At 37.1% G+C, this 15,230-nt stretch overlaps 1 protein-coding gene across 1 annotated transcript in view; it reads left to right on the forward strand.

Annotated features, from left to right (window-relative positions):
• Positions 1-15,230, forward strand: part of STXBP3 (syntaxin binding protein 3) — a 62,483-nt gene that overhangs the window by 30,028 nt on the left and 17,225 nt on the right. The window contains exons 9-11 of the mRNA XM_070486955.1: positions 1,359-1,483; positions 10,164-10,259; positions 10,394-10,451. Of these exons, the coding sequence (XP_070343056.1) occupies positions 1,359-1,483; positions 10,164-10,259; positions 10,394-10,451 (279 nt within the window). The remainder of the gene's footprint in view (positions 1-1,358; positions 1,484-10,163; positions 10,260-10,393; positions 10,452-15,230) is intronic.

Raw genomic sequence — 15,230 nt, forward strand, 5'->3', positions numbered from 1 at the left:
AAATGCTTGATACCTTTCCTCCATTCAAGGGCCTGATAAAGTGTCACCTCTTTTTTGAAGCCTTTCTTGACTATTCAGGTCAAGTGATGCATCCTCCCACATACTGTCATAACCCCAGGCCCTGATATAGCACTTGTATTGCATTATTTTTTTCCTATTCGTCTTTCTGAAGACTCATAACTTAGATGTAGTGTTGAGGGCTTACTGAGTTCCAGGCACTGTGCTAAATGTTTCATGATATTATTACATTTAATCTTTGCAATAATCTTATAAGGCAGAGGTTCTAGTTATATTTTGTTTTACAAATGAGAATACTGAGATATTAACAAGTTAAGCGATTTCTCCAGAGTCATACAGCAAGAAAGTGGTCAAGCTGGACTCAAACCCAGATCTATCTGATTCCACAGGCTGTGCTCTTTACCACTATATCGTACTATCTCAAGGTTTATTTAAATGAGTGAATGGTTAATTTAAAAATTTTTTTGAAGATCTAGTCTATGTAATTTACCTCTGCTATATGTAAATAAATAGGAAGTATTGTGTAATGATTATAGTTATCTCTTACTACTTTGAGTAATAATCCAAAGAATTTATTACTTTTTAAAATGAAGTATGAAAGATACTGATATTAACAATTTTTCCAGCACTATTATTCACTCTTTAATGATTAGTGCCATTTGTGAGTTAATGATGACAAGGCCTTCATTATGATTTATCATCTTATCTGGCATCAATATAATCTTTTAAAGTAGCACAATTGTTAAGAACGTAGGCTGTGGAGTAAAGCTGACCTGGGTTTAACTCTCCATTCTGCCACTTACTAGCTATGTGATTTGGGCAAGTTACTTAATTTTAAGCCTTAATGCCCTTATTGTCAGATGGAGATAATAATACATACTGTCTCACAGGGTTGGTATAAGAATTAAATAATATATGTATTTCTTGTTTAGCACAATGTATAGCACAAAGAGCTCAAGTAGTAGCTACTATTCATAATTTTATCAGCTTTAATGTTTATGGAGCTGAATTTTTAAGAAAATAGATTTAGTGCAAGCCAGATGTTACCGTTTTTAAAGGAATTTTCACAGTATCATTGTGCATAGCCCCTTAATCTAATTATGAAAGCTTTTGGTTTTGTAATCTTGTTTTTTTCTTCTATTGTGCCACTCAGATTTTTCTGTTTTAATATAATTTCACATTCTTAAGGTAATTAGCCGTTTTTTTGTTTCTTTTTGTGTGTTTTCGTGGGGGGCAGGGACAGAACTTAGAAGAGTCAGCTTTTGTTTTCTAAGATGTTAAAAACATGTTGACACAAAGAAATTGAAGTTTCCTAAGATAATTTTATCTTGTTATTCCAGGGCAAAACTCATTCCCAGCTCCTAATAATTGATCGTGGCTTTGATCCTGTGTCTACTGTTCTGCACGAACTGACCTTTCAGGCAATGGCATATGATCTATTGCCAATTGAGAATGATACATACAAGTAAGTGTAACCTGAAGGGCTTATAAAGGGCATATACAAACAGGATAGGATACACGCATTTAATGATTTATGTAGGTACCAGAAACCTAAAGCCCCTCTACCTTTTTGTTCAGAAACTTTATCCTTCTCTTACCCCTGTAGTCATAATCTATTAAAAATATCTTGACCTTGTAAGTTAATGGATAATTTCACTGCTTTGAAGCTTTTTTGGTGTATTTACTTCCTTAACTACGTCTAAAACAAAGCTACATTTAAACAGGTGGATTTTGACTTTTCACTTATGTTAAGAGTGAATACTAGGACCACTACTGTGTTTATTGAAGTGTGGAAACCATATTCAAACTGATTAGGCTGTAATTATTCTGAATCACACACCCAAAAGTATCTGTGTCTTGTCAATGTAGTTTATTGAAAAAGATTAGAAGACTGGAAAACTAAATAGGATGGCTGTTGAGTATAGGCACAGTTTTACCAATTTGGTACCTATTATTGATTTAACTTGATATAAGCATATTTACTTTAAAAGTAATGTCAAATAGAAAGCTAAATGAAATGTCTTTTCTGTCAAGGAACCATTTTACTGTATCTGTGTGTCATTTATGAGTGTGTATATATGTGCGTGTGTATACATACTACATTTTATTTGATATCATAATCTCTAAATCCAAATTGGCATTTTTCAGCTAAGATTTACTGCTTGAGCATAGTATTAAAAATGAAAATTAGGCATTTTTGTAAAATTTTATGTTTAATTTAGTAATTTTAATAGATTAAAAAGATTCAAACATGTGATAATTATAATACTTAATATTTTTTCTTAAACCAAATATTGTTAAACTAATTTTGTATTTTCTGTTTTTATTTGCATTCTGGTCAAATCTCGGCTTCTTAGTTTTTCTCTGTGTTATTTGTATTAATGTCAGATGACATAGAGAAATCAACATAGCTCTTTTTCTAACGTAAAAGTAGTTTCAAGCAGTTTACAGTCATATACCGCATAACGATGTTTCAGTCCATGATGGGCCACATATACGACGGTCATCCCATAAGATTAGTACCATACAGCCTAGGTGTGTAGTAGGCTACACCATCTAGGTTTGTGTAAGTGCACTCTATGATGTTCGTACGACTAAATCTCCTAAAGTCGCATATCTTATAGAATGTATCCTCGTCAATTAAGCAACACGTGACTGTATTCAGAATTTTCAGAAGGGCTATTATCGTTATTAAAGGATATCTCTTATCCTTTAACTCTCTAAACCTGTATTGCTTAAGAGATTTATAAAAGAATTAAACTGATAGATACTAAAGGATTTGCTTCCAGACTATAGACATACATTTGAGACACTTCTAACCTAGTATTTAAAATATTTATCTCTCTTAAGTTTGCTGGCAAGCAAAGCAAGGTTTAAGTTTTTAAGAGTAAGGGAGAGACTTAAAAAAACAAACAGCCAGGCTTTTTGGGGTGGGCGGAGCAATGGCGGGGTGAACTGACCCGGGATTCTCTCCCCTCCAAAATACAACAAAAGATTGGAAGAACTGAATTTCAGAGAACGTAATGCCAGCTCGTTATAGACCTACAATACCAAGAAGGCGGAGATCATAAACCTAGCTTTACACCTTCGGAGGCGCTGGAACAGTAGGTGAGAACATCGCTCCCTCCCCTGGAGTCTGCCATCGCTGCGGCGCGGGTCGGGAAGGAGCCGGGGAGGGGCCGCGCGACCGGGGGATCATCCAGGACTCCTGCCGCTGATTCAGTGGAGACCCGCTGATGGGGGCGGAAAGCTTCCATCTGTGGGGACCCTATGAATCAAGGGCCTTGGGAGACCAGAGAACAGAACTGATCTGAACCCAGACCAGCGAGTGTGAGTAACAGCCCCTCCCCCCCAGCAAAGCCAGTGGGCACAGCCATCTTGCCCCAAGGCGGAGAGCTAACATGCTGCTCTCAACCCCCATCTAGTGGCAACAGGCTGTAACTGCAACTGAATGCTACCACCATGCGAAAAAACCACTCCTCTACCATCCAGCAATTTATAAAAGCCCCAGACCAGAAGGAAAACAATAAAAACACAGAATTAAGTCCTGAGGACTTGGAATTAGGTAAACTAAGTGATAATGCATTCAGAGCAGCTATAATCAAAAAACTCAATGAGGTAGAGAGAAAGATAGAGAAATAAGCCGAGTTCTGGAGTTACTTCACAAAAGAGATTGAAATCATAAAGAAGAATCAAACAGAATTACTTGAGATGAAAAACACAATGGACCAGATAAAACAGAATACGGATTCCCTGAATGCCCGTGTAGACAACATAGAGGAGAAAATGAGCATAATCGAGGACAGACAGGCTGAATGGCGCCAGACAGAGGAAGAAAGAGAACTAAGAATTTAAAAAAATGAGGAAAATCTCCGAGAGATAATGGATTCAATGAGGAGTAAGAACATAAGGATCATAGGAATTCCCGAGAATATGGAAAAGGAAAATGGAGCAGAAAGTGTGCTTAACGAAATTATTGAAGAGAACTTCCCAAATCTGGGGATCAACGGAGAAATGTGTGTAGAAGAGGGTTTTAGATCTCCTAGATTTGTCAATGTAAAAAGAGCTACCCCACGGTACATAGTAGTAAAGTTGGCAAATAGGAATGATAAGGAGAGAATACTCAGGGAAGTAAGGAAAAAAAAGAGAATAACCTATAAAGGAGCCCCTATCAGACTGTCAGCGGATTTCTCTACAGAAACCCTACAAGCTAGAAGAGAATGGAGTGATATATTCAAAGCTTTAAAGGATAAAAACCTTCAGCCAAGAATACTCTATCCAGCAAGAATTTCCTTCAGATATGAGGGAGAAATTAAATCTTTTCCAGACAAACAAAAGTTAAGGGAATTTGTAACTAAAAGCCCTCCATTACAAGAAATCCTCAAGAAGGCTCTCATACTTGAAAAAAGAAAAAAGGGAGAAAGGGGACACAATCCACAGACTAGGGAGACCGATGGATAGAACCAGAACAGGATAGCAAATATTCAATTATAGCATTAGGGTAAAAGTAAGGAAACTACCAAAACAAGGACGATCTTAGCAGTCTAACTACAAGTTAATAAGACGAGTTGGAATAAAAAAATGAAAATAATTATTTAGGAGGGGAAGAGCAAAGGGTCTAAATCAGTATTGGTCAAGTAGGTAAGAGACCACCAGAGAATAGTCTATTATACACGAGATTCTAAATACAAACTTCAAGGTAGACACTAAAATAAAGTACAGAACAGAGTCACAAATCATAGATAAGGAAAAATCTAAGAAACCCAGCATAAGAAATTGCAGTATTAAATGGGTAGTCTAAAGCACACAGGAAAAGAAACACAGGAAAACAAGATAATGAGCGACAGATTGACAGCATTAAGTCCACATGCATCAATAATCACTCTCAATTTGAACGGATTGAACTCTCCAATAAAAAGACACAGAGTGGCAAAATGGATTAAAGAACACGATCCAACAATTTGTTGCCTCCAGGAAACACACCTCAGCCCCAAGGACAAACACAGACTCAGGGTGAAGGGGTGGAGGACAATACTTCAAGCAAATAGCAAGGAAAAAAAGGCAGATGTTGCAATTCTCATATCAGACCAAGTGGATTTGAAAATAAGACAGGTAAAAAGAGACACAGAGGGACAATATATAATGATCAAAGGGACACTTCATCAAGAAGAAGTAACGCTTATAAATATCTATGCACCCAACACAGGAGTACCAAGATTCATAAAGCAACTATTAACAGACCTAAAGGAAGATGTTAAAAACAACACAATAATAGTAGGGGACCTCAACACCCCACTCACATCAATGGACAGATCATCCAGACAGAAAATCAACAAGGAAATAGTGGCGTTAAAAGACAAAACTAAAACAATTGGACTTAATAGACATAAATAGATCACTTCACCCTGAAAGAGCTGAATACACATTCTTCTCAAGTGCACATGGAACATTCTCTAGGATAGACCATATGTTGGGAAACAAGGCAAGCGTCTACAAATTTAAAAAAATTGAAATAATAACAAGCATCTTCTCAGATCATAGTGCTATAAGGCTAGAAATTAATTACAAGAAAAAAGCTGAGAAAGGCACAAAGATGTGGAGACTAAACAACACACTACTGAACAAGCAATGGATCATTGAAGAAATTAAAGAAGAAATAAAAAAATACCTGGAAACAAATGAAAATGATAGCATGCCATACCAACTCATATGGGATACAGCAAAAGCTGTATTAAGAGGAAAATTCATCGCAATACAGGCACATCTTAACAAACAAGAAAAATCCCAAATAAGCAACCTTAAAGCACACCTAACTGAAGTAGAGAAAAAAGAACAAATGAAGCCCAAAGTCAGCAGGAGAGAAATAATAAAAATCAGAGCAGAAATAAATACTATTGAAACGAATAAGGCATTAGAAAGGATCAATGAGACAAAGAGCTGGTTTTTTGAGAAGATAAATAAAATTGACAAACCACTGGCCAGACTTACAAAGAAAAAAAGGGAGAAAGCTCAAATAAACAAAATCAGAAATGAAAGAGGAGAAATAACAACAGACTCTGCAGAAATACAACAGATTATAAGAGAATACTACAAAAAAACTATATGCCAACAGAATGGATAGCCTAGAGGAAATGGATAAATTCTTGGACTCCTACAATCTCCCAAAGCTCACTCAAGAAGAGGCAGACAATTTGAACAGACCAATCACAAGGAAAGAGATTGAAACAGCAATCAAAAACATCCCAAAGAATAAAACCCCAGGACCAGATGGCTTTCCTGGGGAATTCTACCAAACTTTCAGAGAGGATTTAATACCTATCCTTTTCAAGCTATTCCAAAAAATTAGGGAAGATGGAACACTTCCTAACACATTCTATGAGGCCAACATCACGCTGATACCAAAACCTGACACGGACACCACGAAAAAAGAGAACTACAGGCCAGTATCACTGATGAACATAGATGCAGAAATTCTAAACAAAATTTTGGCAACCAGAATTCAGCAATTCATCAAAAGAATCATACATCAGGATCAGGTGGGATTCATACCAGGGACACAGGGATGGTTCAACATCCGCAAATCAATCAACATGATACACCACATCAACAAACTGAGGAATAAAAACCACATGATCATCTCAATAGATGCAGAGAAGGCATTTGACAAGATCCAACAGCCATTTATGATAAAAACTCTGAACAAAATGGGCATAGAAGGAAACTACCTCAACATAATAAAGGCCATATATGACAAACCCACAGCCAACATCATACTCAGTGGGCAAAAACTGAACCCCATCCCCCTGAAAACAGGAACGAGACAAGGATGCCCTCTATCACCACTCTTATTTAACATAGTACTGGAGGTCCTGGCCAGAGCAATCAGGCAAGAAAAAGGAATAAAAGGAATCCAAATAGGGAGGGAAGAAGTGAAACTCTCGCTGTTTGCAGACGACATGATCTTATACATAGAAAACCCCAAAGAATCCATTGGAAAACTCTTAGAAGTAATCAACAACTACAGCAAAGTTGCAGGGTATAAAATCAATTTGCATAAATTAGTAGCATTTCTATACTCCAGTAATGAACCAACAGAAAAAGAACTCAAGAATACATTACCATTCACAATTGCAACAAAAAGAATAAAATACCTTGGGGTAAATTTAACTAAGGAAGTGAAGGACCTATATGATGAAAACTACAAGGCCTTTCTGAGAGAATTGGATGACGACATAAGGAGATGGAAAGACATTCCATGTACATGGATTGGAAGAATAAACATAGTTAAAATGTCCATTCTACCTAAAGCAATCTACAGATTCAACGCCATCCCAATCAGAATCCCAATGACATTCTTTACAGAATTAGAACAAAGAATCCTAAAATTCATATGGGGCAACAAAAGACCCCGAATTTCTAAAGCACTCCTGAGAAAAAAGAACAAAACGGGAGGCATCACAATCCCTGACTTCAAAACATACTACAAAGCTACAGTAATCAAAACAGCATGGTACTGGTACAAAAACAGGTGCACAGATCAATGGAACAGAATTGAAAGCCCAGAAATAAACCCACACATCTAGGACAGCTTATCTTTGACAAAGGAGCTGAGGGCATACAATGGAGAAAAGAAAGTCTTTTCAACAAATGGTGCTGGCAAAACTGGAAAGCCACATGTAAAAGAATGAAAATTGACCATTCTTTTTCACCATTCACCAAAATAAACTCAAAATGGATCAAAGACCTAAAGGTGAGACCTGAAACCATAAGGCTTCTGGAAGAAAACGTAGGCAGTACACTCTTTGACATCAGTGTTAAAAGGATCTTTTCGGACACCATGCCTTCTCAGAGAAGGGAAACAATAGAAAGAATAAACAAATGGGACTTCACCAGATTAAAGAGCTTCTTCAAGGCAAATGAAAACAGGATTGAAACAAAAAAACAACCCACTAACTGGGAAAAAATATTTGCAAGTCATATATCTGACAAAGGCTTAATATCCATAATATATAAAGAACTCTCGCAACTCAACCACAAAACATCAAACAACCCAATCAAAAAATGGGCTGGAGACATGAACAGACATTTCTCCAAAGAAGATATACTGATGGCCAATAGGCACATGAAAAGATGCTCATCATCGCTGATCATCAGGGAAATGCAAATCAAAACTACACTAAGATATCACCTTACACCCGTTAGAATGACAAAAATATCTAAAACTAATAGCAACAAATGTTGGAGAGGTTGCAGAGAAAAAGGAACCCTCATACACTGCTGGTGGGAATGCAAACTGGTGCAGCCACTATGGAAAACAGTATGGAGATTCCTCAAAAAAGTAAAAATAGAACTACCATACGATCCAGCCATCCCACTACTGGGAATTTATCCAAAGAGCTTGAAGTCCACAATCCCAAAAGTCCTGTGCACCCCAATGTTTATTGCAGGACTGTTCACAATAGCCAAGACGTGGAAGCAACCTAAGTGTCCAGCAACAGACGAATGGATAAGATGTGGTACATATATACAATGGAATACTACTCAGCTGCAAAACAGAACAAAATCATTCCATTTGCAATAACATGGATGGACCTTGAGAGAATTATGTTAAGTGAAATAAGCCAGCGAGAGAAAGATAATCTGTGTATGACTCCACTCATGTGAGGAATTTAAAATTATGGACCAAGAACAGTTTAGTGGATACCAGGGGAAAGATGGGGTGGGGGGTGGGCACAAAGGGTGAAGTGGTGCACCTACAACATGACTGACAAACATTAATGTACAATTGAAATTTCACAAGATTGTAACCTATCAATAACTCAATAAAAAAAAATTGAAAAAAACAAACAAACAAACAGCCAGCAATACTCCCTTTTTTATGAATCAAAAAACTCCAGGGATGTGACTAGTAGATGGAAGCATGAACCTCTGTGGTTTGTGCTCCATCACAATTTTTAATGGAAACAGAAAACAAAGCAGGAAGTTCTAAGTATCCAGATTCTATTTTTCATCTTGGTGACCTCTTTAAATTTACTCTTAAAATGGGATTGTCATCATCTTTTCGAATTCTCAGGCTGCTACCTTAATCTTTGTTTATAAATCACTTAAGGTTAAAGTATTGTGTTAAGTACAAAGTGGCATTTTAAATGACAAAAGGGCTTCTATCCTTAGTGTAGTCTTATAATTAAGCACAGTCCTTCTACCTTGGGGCATCTGTAATTAAGACCACATAGGTAGGTGGTTTTATAGGTGAGACCTGTAATTTTCTAAGGGCCTATGAAAATGATTGTATTCATACAGCAGAAATCCACATTTATTGTCTTCAGTCCAGAGCTAGGACAGCTCATTGCTGTCCTTTCTAATCTTGACTCAGGAAATTGACGGTCTCAAGGATGATTGAATCCCCCTAGCTCCAGAAATTGGAGGAGGCTATCAGCATAAAAAGAGAAGGGAGAAACTACATTTGGGGAAGCAGTCAGGAAGCTCATTTTGAGTAATTTCATGAACCCCTTCAGTTGCTGCTCACTTCAGCAGAACTCATTAAAACAATCAGTTTTTTTATGGCTGCATTAGTTTTTCTCTCATTTCCTTTCCTATTCTATAAAGGACATATGGTGATAGGGCTAGGGAAGAATATAGGAACAGATGATATATGTTTGTGAATTTTGTACCAACTCTGAAACACCTGCAGTATTTAATATGCTTTATTGGGGGTGACATTTCTGTTCTTCACTTAGTGGATATTTGATAGTTGTGCTGATGGTTATTAGTACATCAAAATAGTGTTTTAAGCACTTAGAATACAAATTGTTAGTATATTCAGTCTTGTTCTTAAAGTTGATTGTTGAATTTTTGTTTCATAAGATACCATTTTGCTGAGCTAAAACTCTATAATAATGACAGCTAAACCTAACTTTTAAAAGTAAAAATGTCTTGGTAAGCATAATACTTAGATTTTTAATCTAAGGATAGCAATATGCCTTAGTTTTGAGTAGGTATTCATTATCTTCCTAAAATAGTGGATTGAATACGTGTACTCTTCAGTTTTTTGCACTGTGTCTTAAACTCATTGTTTGTAAAAATGTTTCCTCCACTTTTTTTGGGGAAAAATAATCCAAAAGTTTTGTACTTCTCTCTACTTGTAGATATAAAACAGATGGGAAAGAAAAGGAGGCAGTCCTGGAAGAAGATGATGACCTCTGGGTCAGAATTCGACATCGGCATATTGCGGTTGTATTAGAGTATGTGAACCTATTTTAGTTTTTATTCTGTTTTTTTAGGCTCTAGATACATGATAATACATTTTGTAATCTTAAAACATTTCTGTAAAGAATTACACCTTAGAAATTTAAAGAATTCTCTCACAATTTGACAGGGAAATTCCCAAGCTTATGAAGGAAATTTCATCAACAAAGAAAGCAACAGAAGGAAAGGTAAGAGTCTTATTTAATTCTCAAAATAATGATGAAGAGGGACCAGCCCCGTGGTGTAGTGGTTAAGTTCGGCATGGTCCACTTTGGCGGCCTGGGTTCGCAGGTTGGGATCCCAGGCGTGGACCTACACCACTTGTCAGCCATGTTGTGGTGGCAACCCACATATAAAGTGGAGGAAGATTGGCACAGATGTTAGCTCAGGGCTAATCTTCCTCAGCACAAAAGAAAGAAAAATGATGAAGGTGAATTTTAAGGTTTGTTTAAAATTTTTATTTTGTCTTTTTCACTTTCCATTTTCGGAAATTTTTTTTTTAAAGATTGGCACCTGAGCTAACATCTGTTGCCAGTCTTCTGTTTTTTTCCTTCTTCTTCTCCCCAAAGCCCCTCTAGTACATAGTTGTATATTCTAGTTGTGAGTGCCTCTGGTGGTGCTATGCGGGATGCTGCCTCAGCATGATCTTATGAGCGGTGCCTTGTCCACACCCAGGATCCAAACTGGTGAAACCCTGGGCCACCAAAGCGGAGCACACAAAATTAACCACTTGGCCATGGGCCGGCCCCAGGAAATTTCTAACGTACTTTTACAAAAGTAGAGCAAATGAACTCGCATGAAACCATTAGCTAGCCTCAACAGTTAGCGGCATTTTGTCTGTCTTGCTTCATTAAAGTTTATTTTTAAAATGCCATTTACCCTAATTTCATCAGTGCATTCTTGTTAGGTTTTTATTATTGAGGTATAATTTATCTAAGTAAAATGCACAAATCTTAAGTGCATACTGAATGATTTTTTACTTATATATATATATACCTGTGGCACCACCACCTAAATCAGGATAAAAACATTTCCATCATTCCAGAAGGTTACACGATAGTATTTATGTAGTAAGTCTTTTTTTTTTTTTTTAACTATTTCATTTAGTCTCCAGCATAGAGTTTTATTTTACCTTTTAGTATCTTTCTTATAGTCATCATGCTAGGTATTACAAAATGTATCTTTATATTATCACAGTCTATCTTAAGATATACTTTTGCCAAGTCCTAAGATTCAAGAACCTTGTAATAGTTTAACTTCATTTACCCCCTTCCTCTTTTGTTTGTGCTATTGTTGTCATGTTTTACTTCAAAATGTGTTATAAACTCAAGATGTTATTTTTGTGTTAAATACTCTGTAGATTTGTATATTACCTACATATTTATGAAATCTGCTGTTCCTTACTCCTTATTGCTCTTCAGTTTTCGCATTGGGGCTGGATGAATTCTCTCAACTTTTATTTTTATCTGAGTATATCTTTGTTTTGCAAGTTTTTCTGAGACACTTTTGCTGGATTTAGAATTCAAAGTTAGTAGGGTTTTTTTTTCCTTTCAGCAATTTAAAGATTTCAATGCATCATCTTCTGGCTACCATAATTTCTGTTAAAGAAATCAGCTGTCATGTTATTGTCATTTTCTGAAGATATATCTTTTTGAAGATTTTCACTTTACCTTTGATTTTTAGAAATTTTACCATGATATGCCTTACTGTGCTGTATTTTTCTTGGTATTTATTCTCCTTGGGATTTGTTGAGCTTCTTGAATCACTGGGTTGGTAATTTTCTTCATACAGTCTTGCATTGCTTAATGACACGGGTGCATTCTGAGAAATGCGTTGTTAGGTGATTTTGTCATTGTGCGAACATCACAGAGTGTACTTACACAAACCTAGATGGTGTAGCCTACTGCACACTTAGGCTACATGGTATAGCCTACTGCTCATAGGCTACAGAGCTGTACAGCATGTTACTGTACTGAATACTGTAGGCAGTTATAACACAATGGTAAGTATTTGTGTATCTAAAAATATTTAAATATAGAAAGGAAACAGTGAAAATATAGTATAAAAGCGAAAGTGGTACACCTGTATAGGGCATTTACCGTGAATGAGCTTGCACTGCTGGAAGCTGCTCTGAGTGAGTGAGTGAGTGGTGAGTGAATGTGAGGGCCCAGGACATTGTTGTACGCTAGGGTAGACTTCATAAGCACTGTACGCTTAGGCTACACTAAATGTATAAAAATATATTTTCTTTCTTCAATAAGTTAACCTTAGCTTACCATAACTTTTTTACTTTATTAACTTTTTGTCTCTATTGTAATAACACTTAGCTTAAAGCACAAACACATTGTACAGCTGTACAAAGATATTTTCTTTGTATCTTTATTCTATAAACTTTTTTTCTATTAAAAAACGTATTTCTTTTTACTTTTTAAACTTTTTAATTGAAAATTAAGACACAAAAACACATTCACCTAGGCCCACACAGGGTCAGGATCCTCAATATCACTGTCTTCCACGTCCACATCTTGTCCCTCTGGAGGGTCTTCAGGGGCAGTAACACACACAGAGCTGTCGTCTTCTATGATAACAATACCTTCTTCTGGAATACCTCCTGAAGGACCTGCCTGAGGCTCTTCGCCCTGAGCTAAGATCCATTGCCAATCATCCCCTTTTTGCTGAGGAAGATTCGCTCTGAGCTAACATCTGTGCCAGTCTTCCTCTATTTTGTATGTAGGTCACTGCCACAGCATGGCCATCCATGAGTGGTGTAGGTCCTCACCCAGGAACTGACCCTAGGCTGCCGAAGTGGAGCACACTGAACTTAACCACTAGGCCCTGGGGCCAGCCTCCTGAGGCTGTTCTTGAGGAAGTGTCACTCTTTTAAGAAATATGTCCGTGGTGGTTTGGTTGGTTGGTCTCTTTTTTTTGTTACAGATGTGCTTTTAAGCAGATAATGCACCCTGAACATTCCCCTCCATTAATGAAAACTTTTCAGTGTTGGGTTCCATGTTTTCCAACTTTTTTTAAGGAGCTTGTTGAGCTCTACAAAAGCTTCTGCCAGACCCTTCACTGTGAATTTTCTTGGGGATTCTTCTTCTTCTCCTGCAGTTTCCTTTTTCTTCCCTCTTCTTCAGCTGTGTGATGTTACTATGGCTGTGATGTCCCTAAGAGACAGGAATTTTTCAGCTCCATTATAGTCTTAAGGGATCAGTGTCTGTTGTTGACTGAAATGTCATTATGCAGCACATGACTATATTTGTAAAATTCTTGGCCATTATTTTCTCACATCTTGATTTTGTCCTATTCTCTCTTCTCCTTCCAGGACTCCAGTCACTTGTGTTTTAGATTTTTTGACTATATTCTACATCTCCTACATTCTCTTCCTTTTTTTAAAAGATTAATTGAATATTATCTCTTATCCTGACTTTGAGTCCCCTACTTCTGTCTCTGTTGTGTCCAATTTTCTGTTAAACTCATTCCGTTTTCTTTTTTAAATTGAGTTGTAAAGTTCCCCCTTTATAGCATACAATTCCATGAGTTTTGAGAAATGCTTCCTATCATATAATCGCAGTCAAGAAATAGAGTAGTTGGGGCTGGTCCAGTGGCACAGTGCTTAAGTCCGCATGTTCTGCTTCAGTGGCCTGGGGTTCGCTGGTTTAGATCCTGGGTGTGGAACTATGCACCGCTTGTCAAGCCATGTTGTGGCAGGCGTCCTACATGTAGAGGAAGGTGGGCATGGATGTTAGCCCAGTGCCAGTCTTCCTCAGCAAAAAGAGGAGGATTGGCGGCAGATGTTAGCTCAGGGCTAATCTTCCTAAAAAAAAAAAGAGAGAGAGAGAGAGAGAGAACGAGAACAGTTGCATCACCCCGCCCCCCCCCCCAGAATTTCCTTGTGCCCCTTTGTAGACAACCTCTTTACCCAACTCGGATTCCCTACCAACAACTGATCTGTTTTCTGTTCCTATAGTTTTGCCTTTTCTAGAATGTCATCTAAGTGAAATATAGTAGTCCCCCTTTATCCACGGGGGTTGATTCCAAGACCCCCAGTGGATACCGGAAACCACAGATAGTACCAAACCCTATATATACTTTGTTTTTCCCTGTACGTACATACCTACGATAAAGTTTAATTTATAAATTAGGCATAGTAAGAGATTAGCAACCATGACTAATAATAAAATAGAACAGTTATAACAGTGTATTATTATAAAAGTTACCGTAGATCTTAGCAACCTCAGCATATGATTTTTTTTCTTATTAAGTTGAGAAGTTTCACCTTTTTACTTAAAGGAAGCACTTTACAGCTTCTCTTTGATATATCCAAATTGCCATAATGACTGCTCTTGCACTTTAGGGCCGTTATTGAGTAAAATAAGGGTACTTGCACACAAGCACTGTGGTACCACAACAGTTAATCTGATAAGCAAGATGGCAACTAAGTGACCATTCATGGAGGGGTAGCATATACAGCGTGGATATGCTGGACAAAGGGATGGTTCACCTCCTGGGTAAGGCAGAGTGGGACGGCATCAGATTTCTTTCACATGGCTACTCAGGATGGTGTGCAATTTAAAACTTATGAATTGTTTATTTCTGGAATTTTCTGTTTCATATTTTCAGACCACAGTTGATCATGGCTAACTGAAACCACAGAAAACGAAACTGCAGATAAGGAGGGGCTACTGTAATACAGTATGGCTTTTTTCATTTAGTGTCATGCACTTGACATTCACCCATGTTGTGTTTAACAGTAGTTTCATCACTTTTTATTGCTAAATAAATAATCACTGTGTGGATGTACCACAATTTATCCAGTCACAAGTTGCAGAACATTTAGGTTTTTTCCAAGTTGTTGGCAGTTACAAAAAACATTACCATAAACATTCAGGTTTTGTGTGAACAGATGTTTTTATTTACTTGGGTAAATGATTGAGTGGGATTACTGGGTCATATAGTAAATGTATGTT

Source organism: Equus asinus, chromosome 16 (assembly GCF_041296235.1).
Source record: "Equus asinus isolate D_3611 breed Donkey chromosome 16, EquAss-T2T_v2, whole genome shotgun sequence".
Taxonomy (NCBI): Eukaryota; Metazoa; Chordata; class Mammalia; order Perissodactyla; family Equidae; genus Equus; species Equus asinus.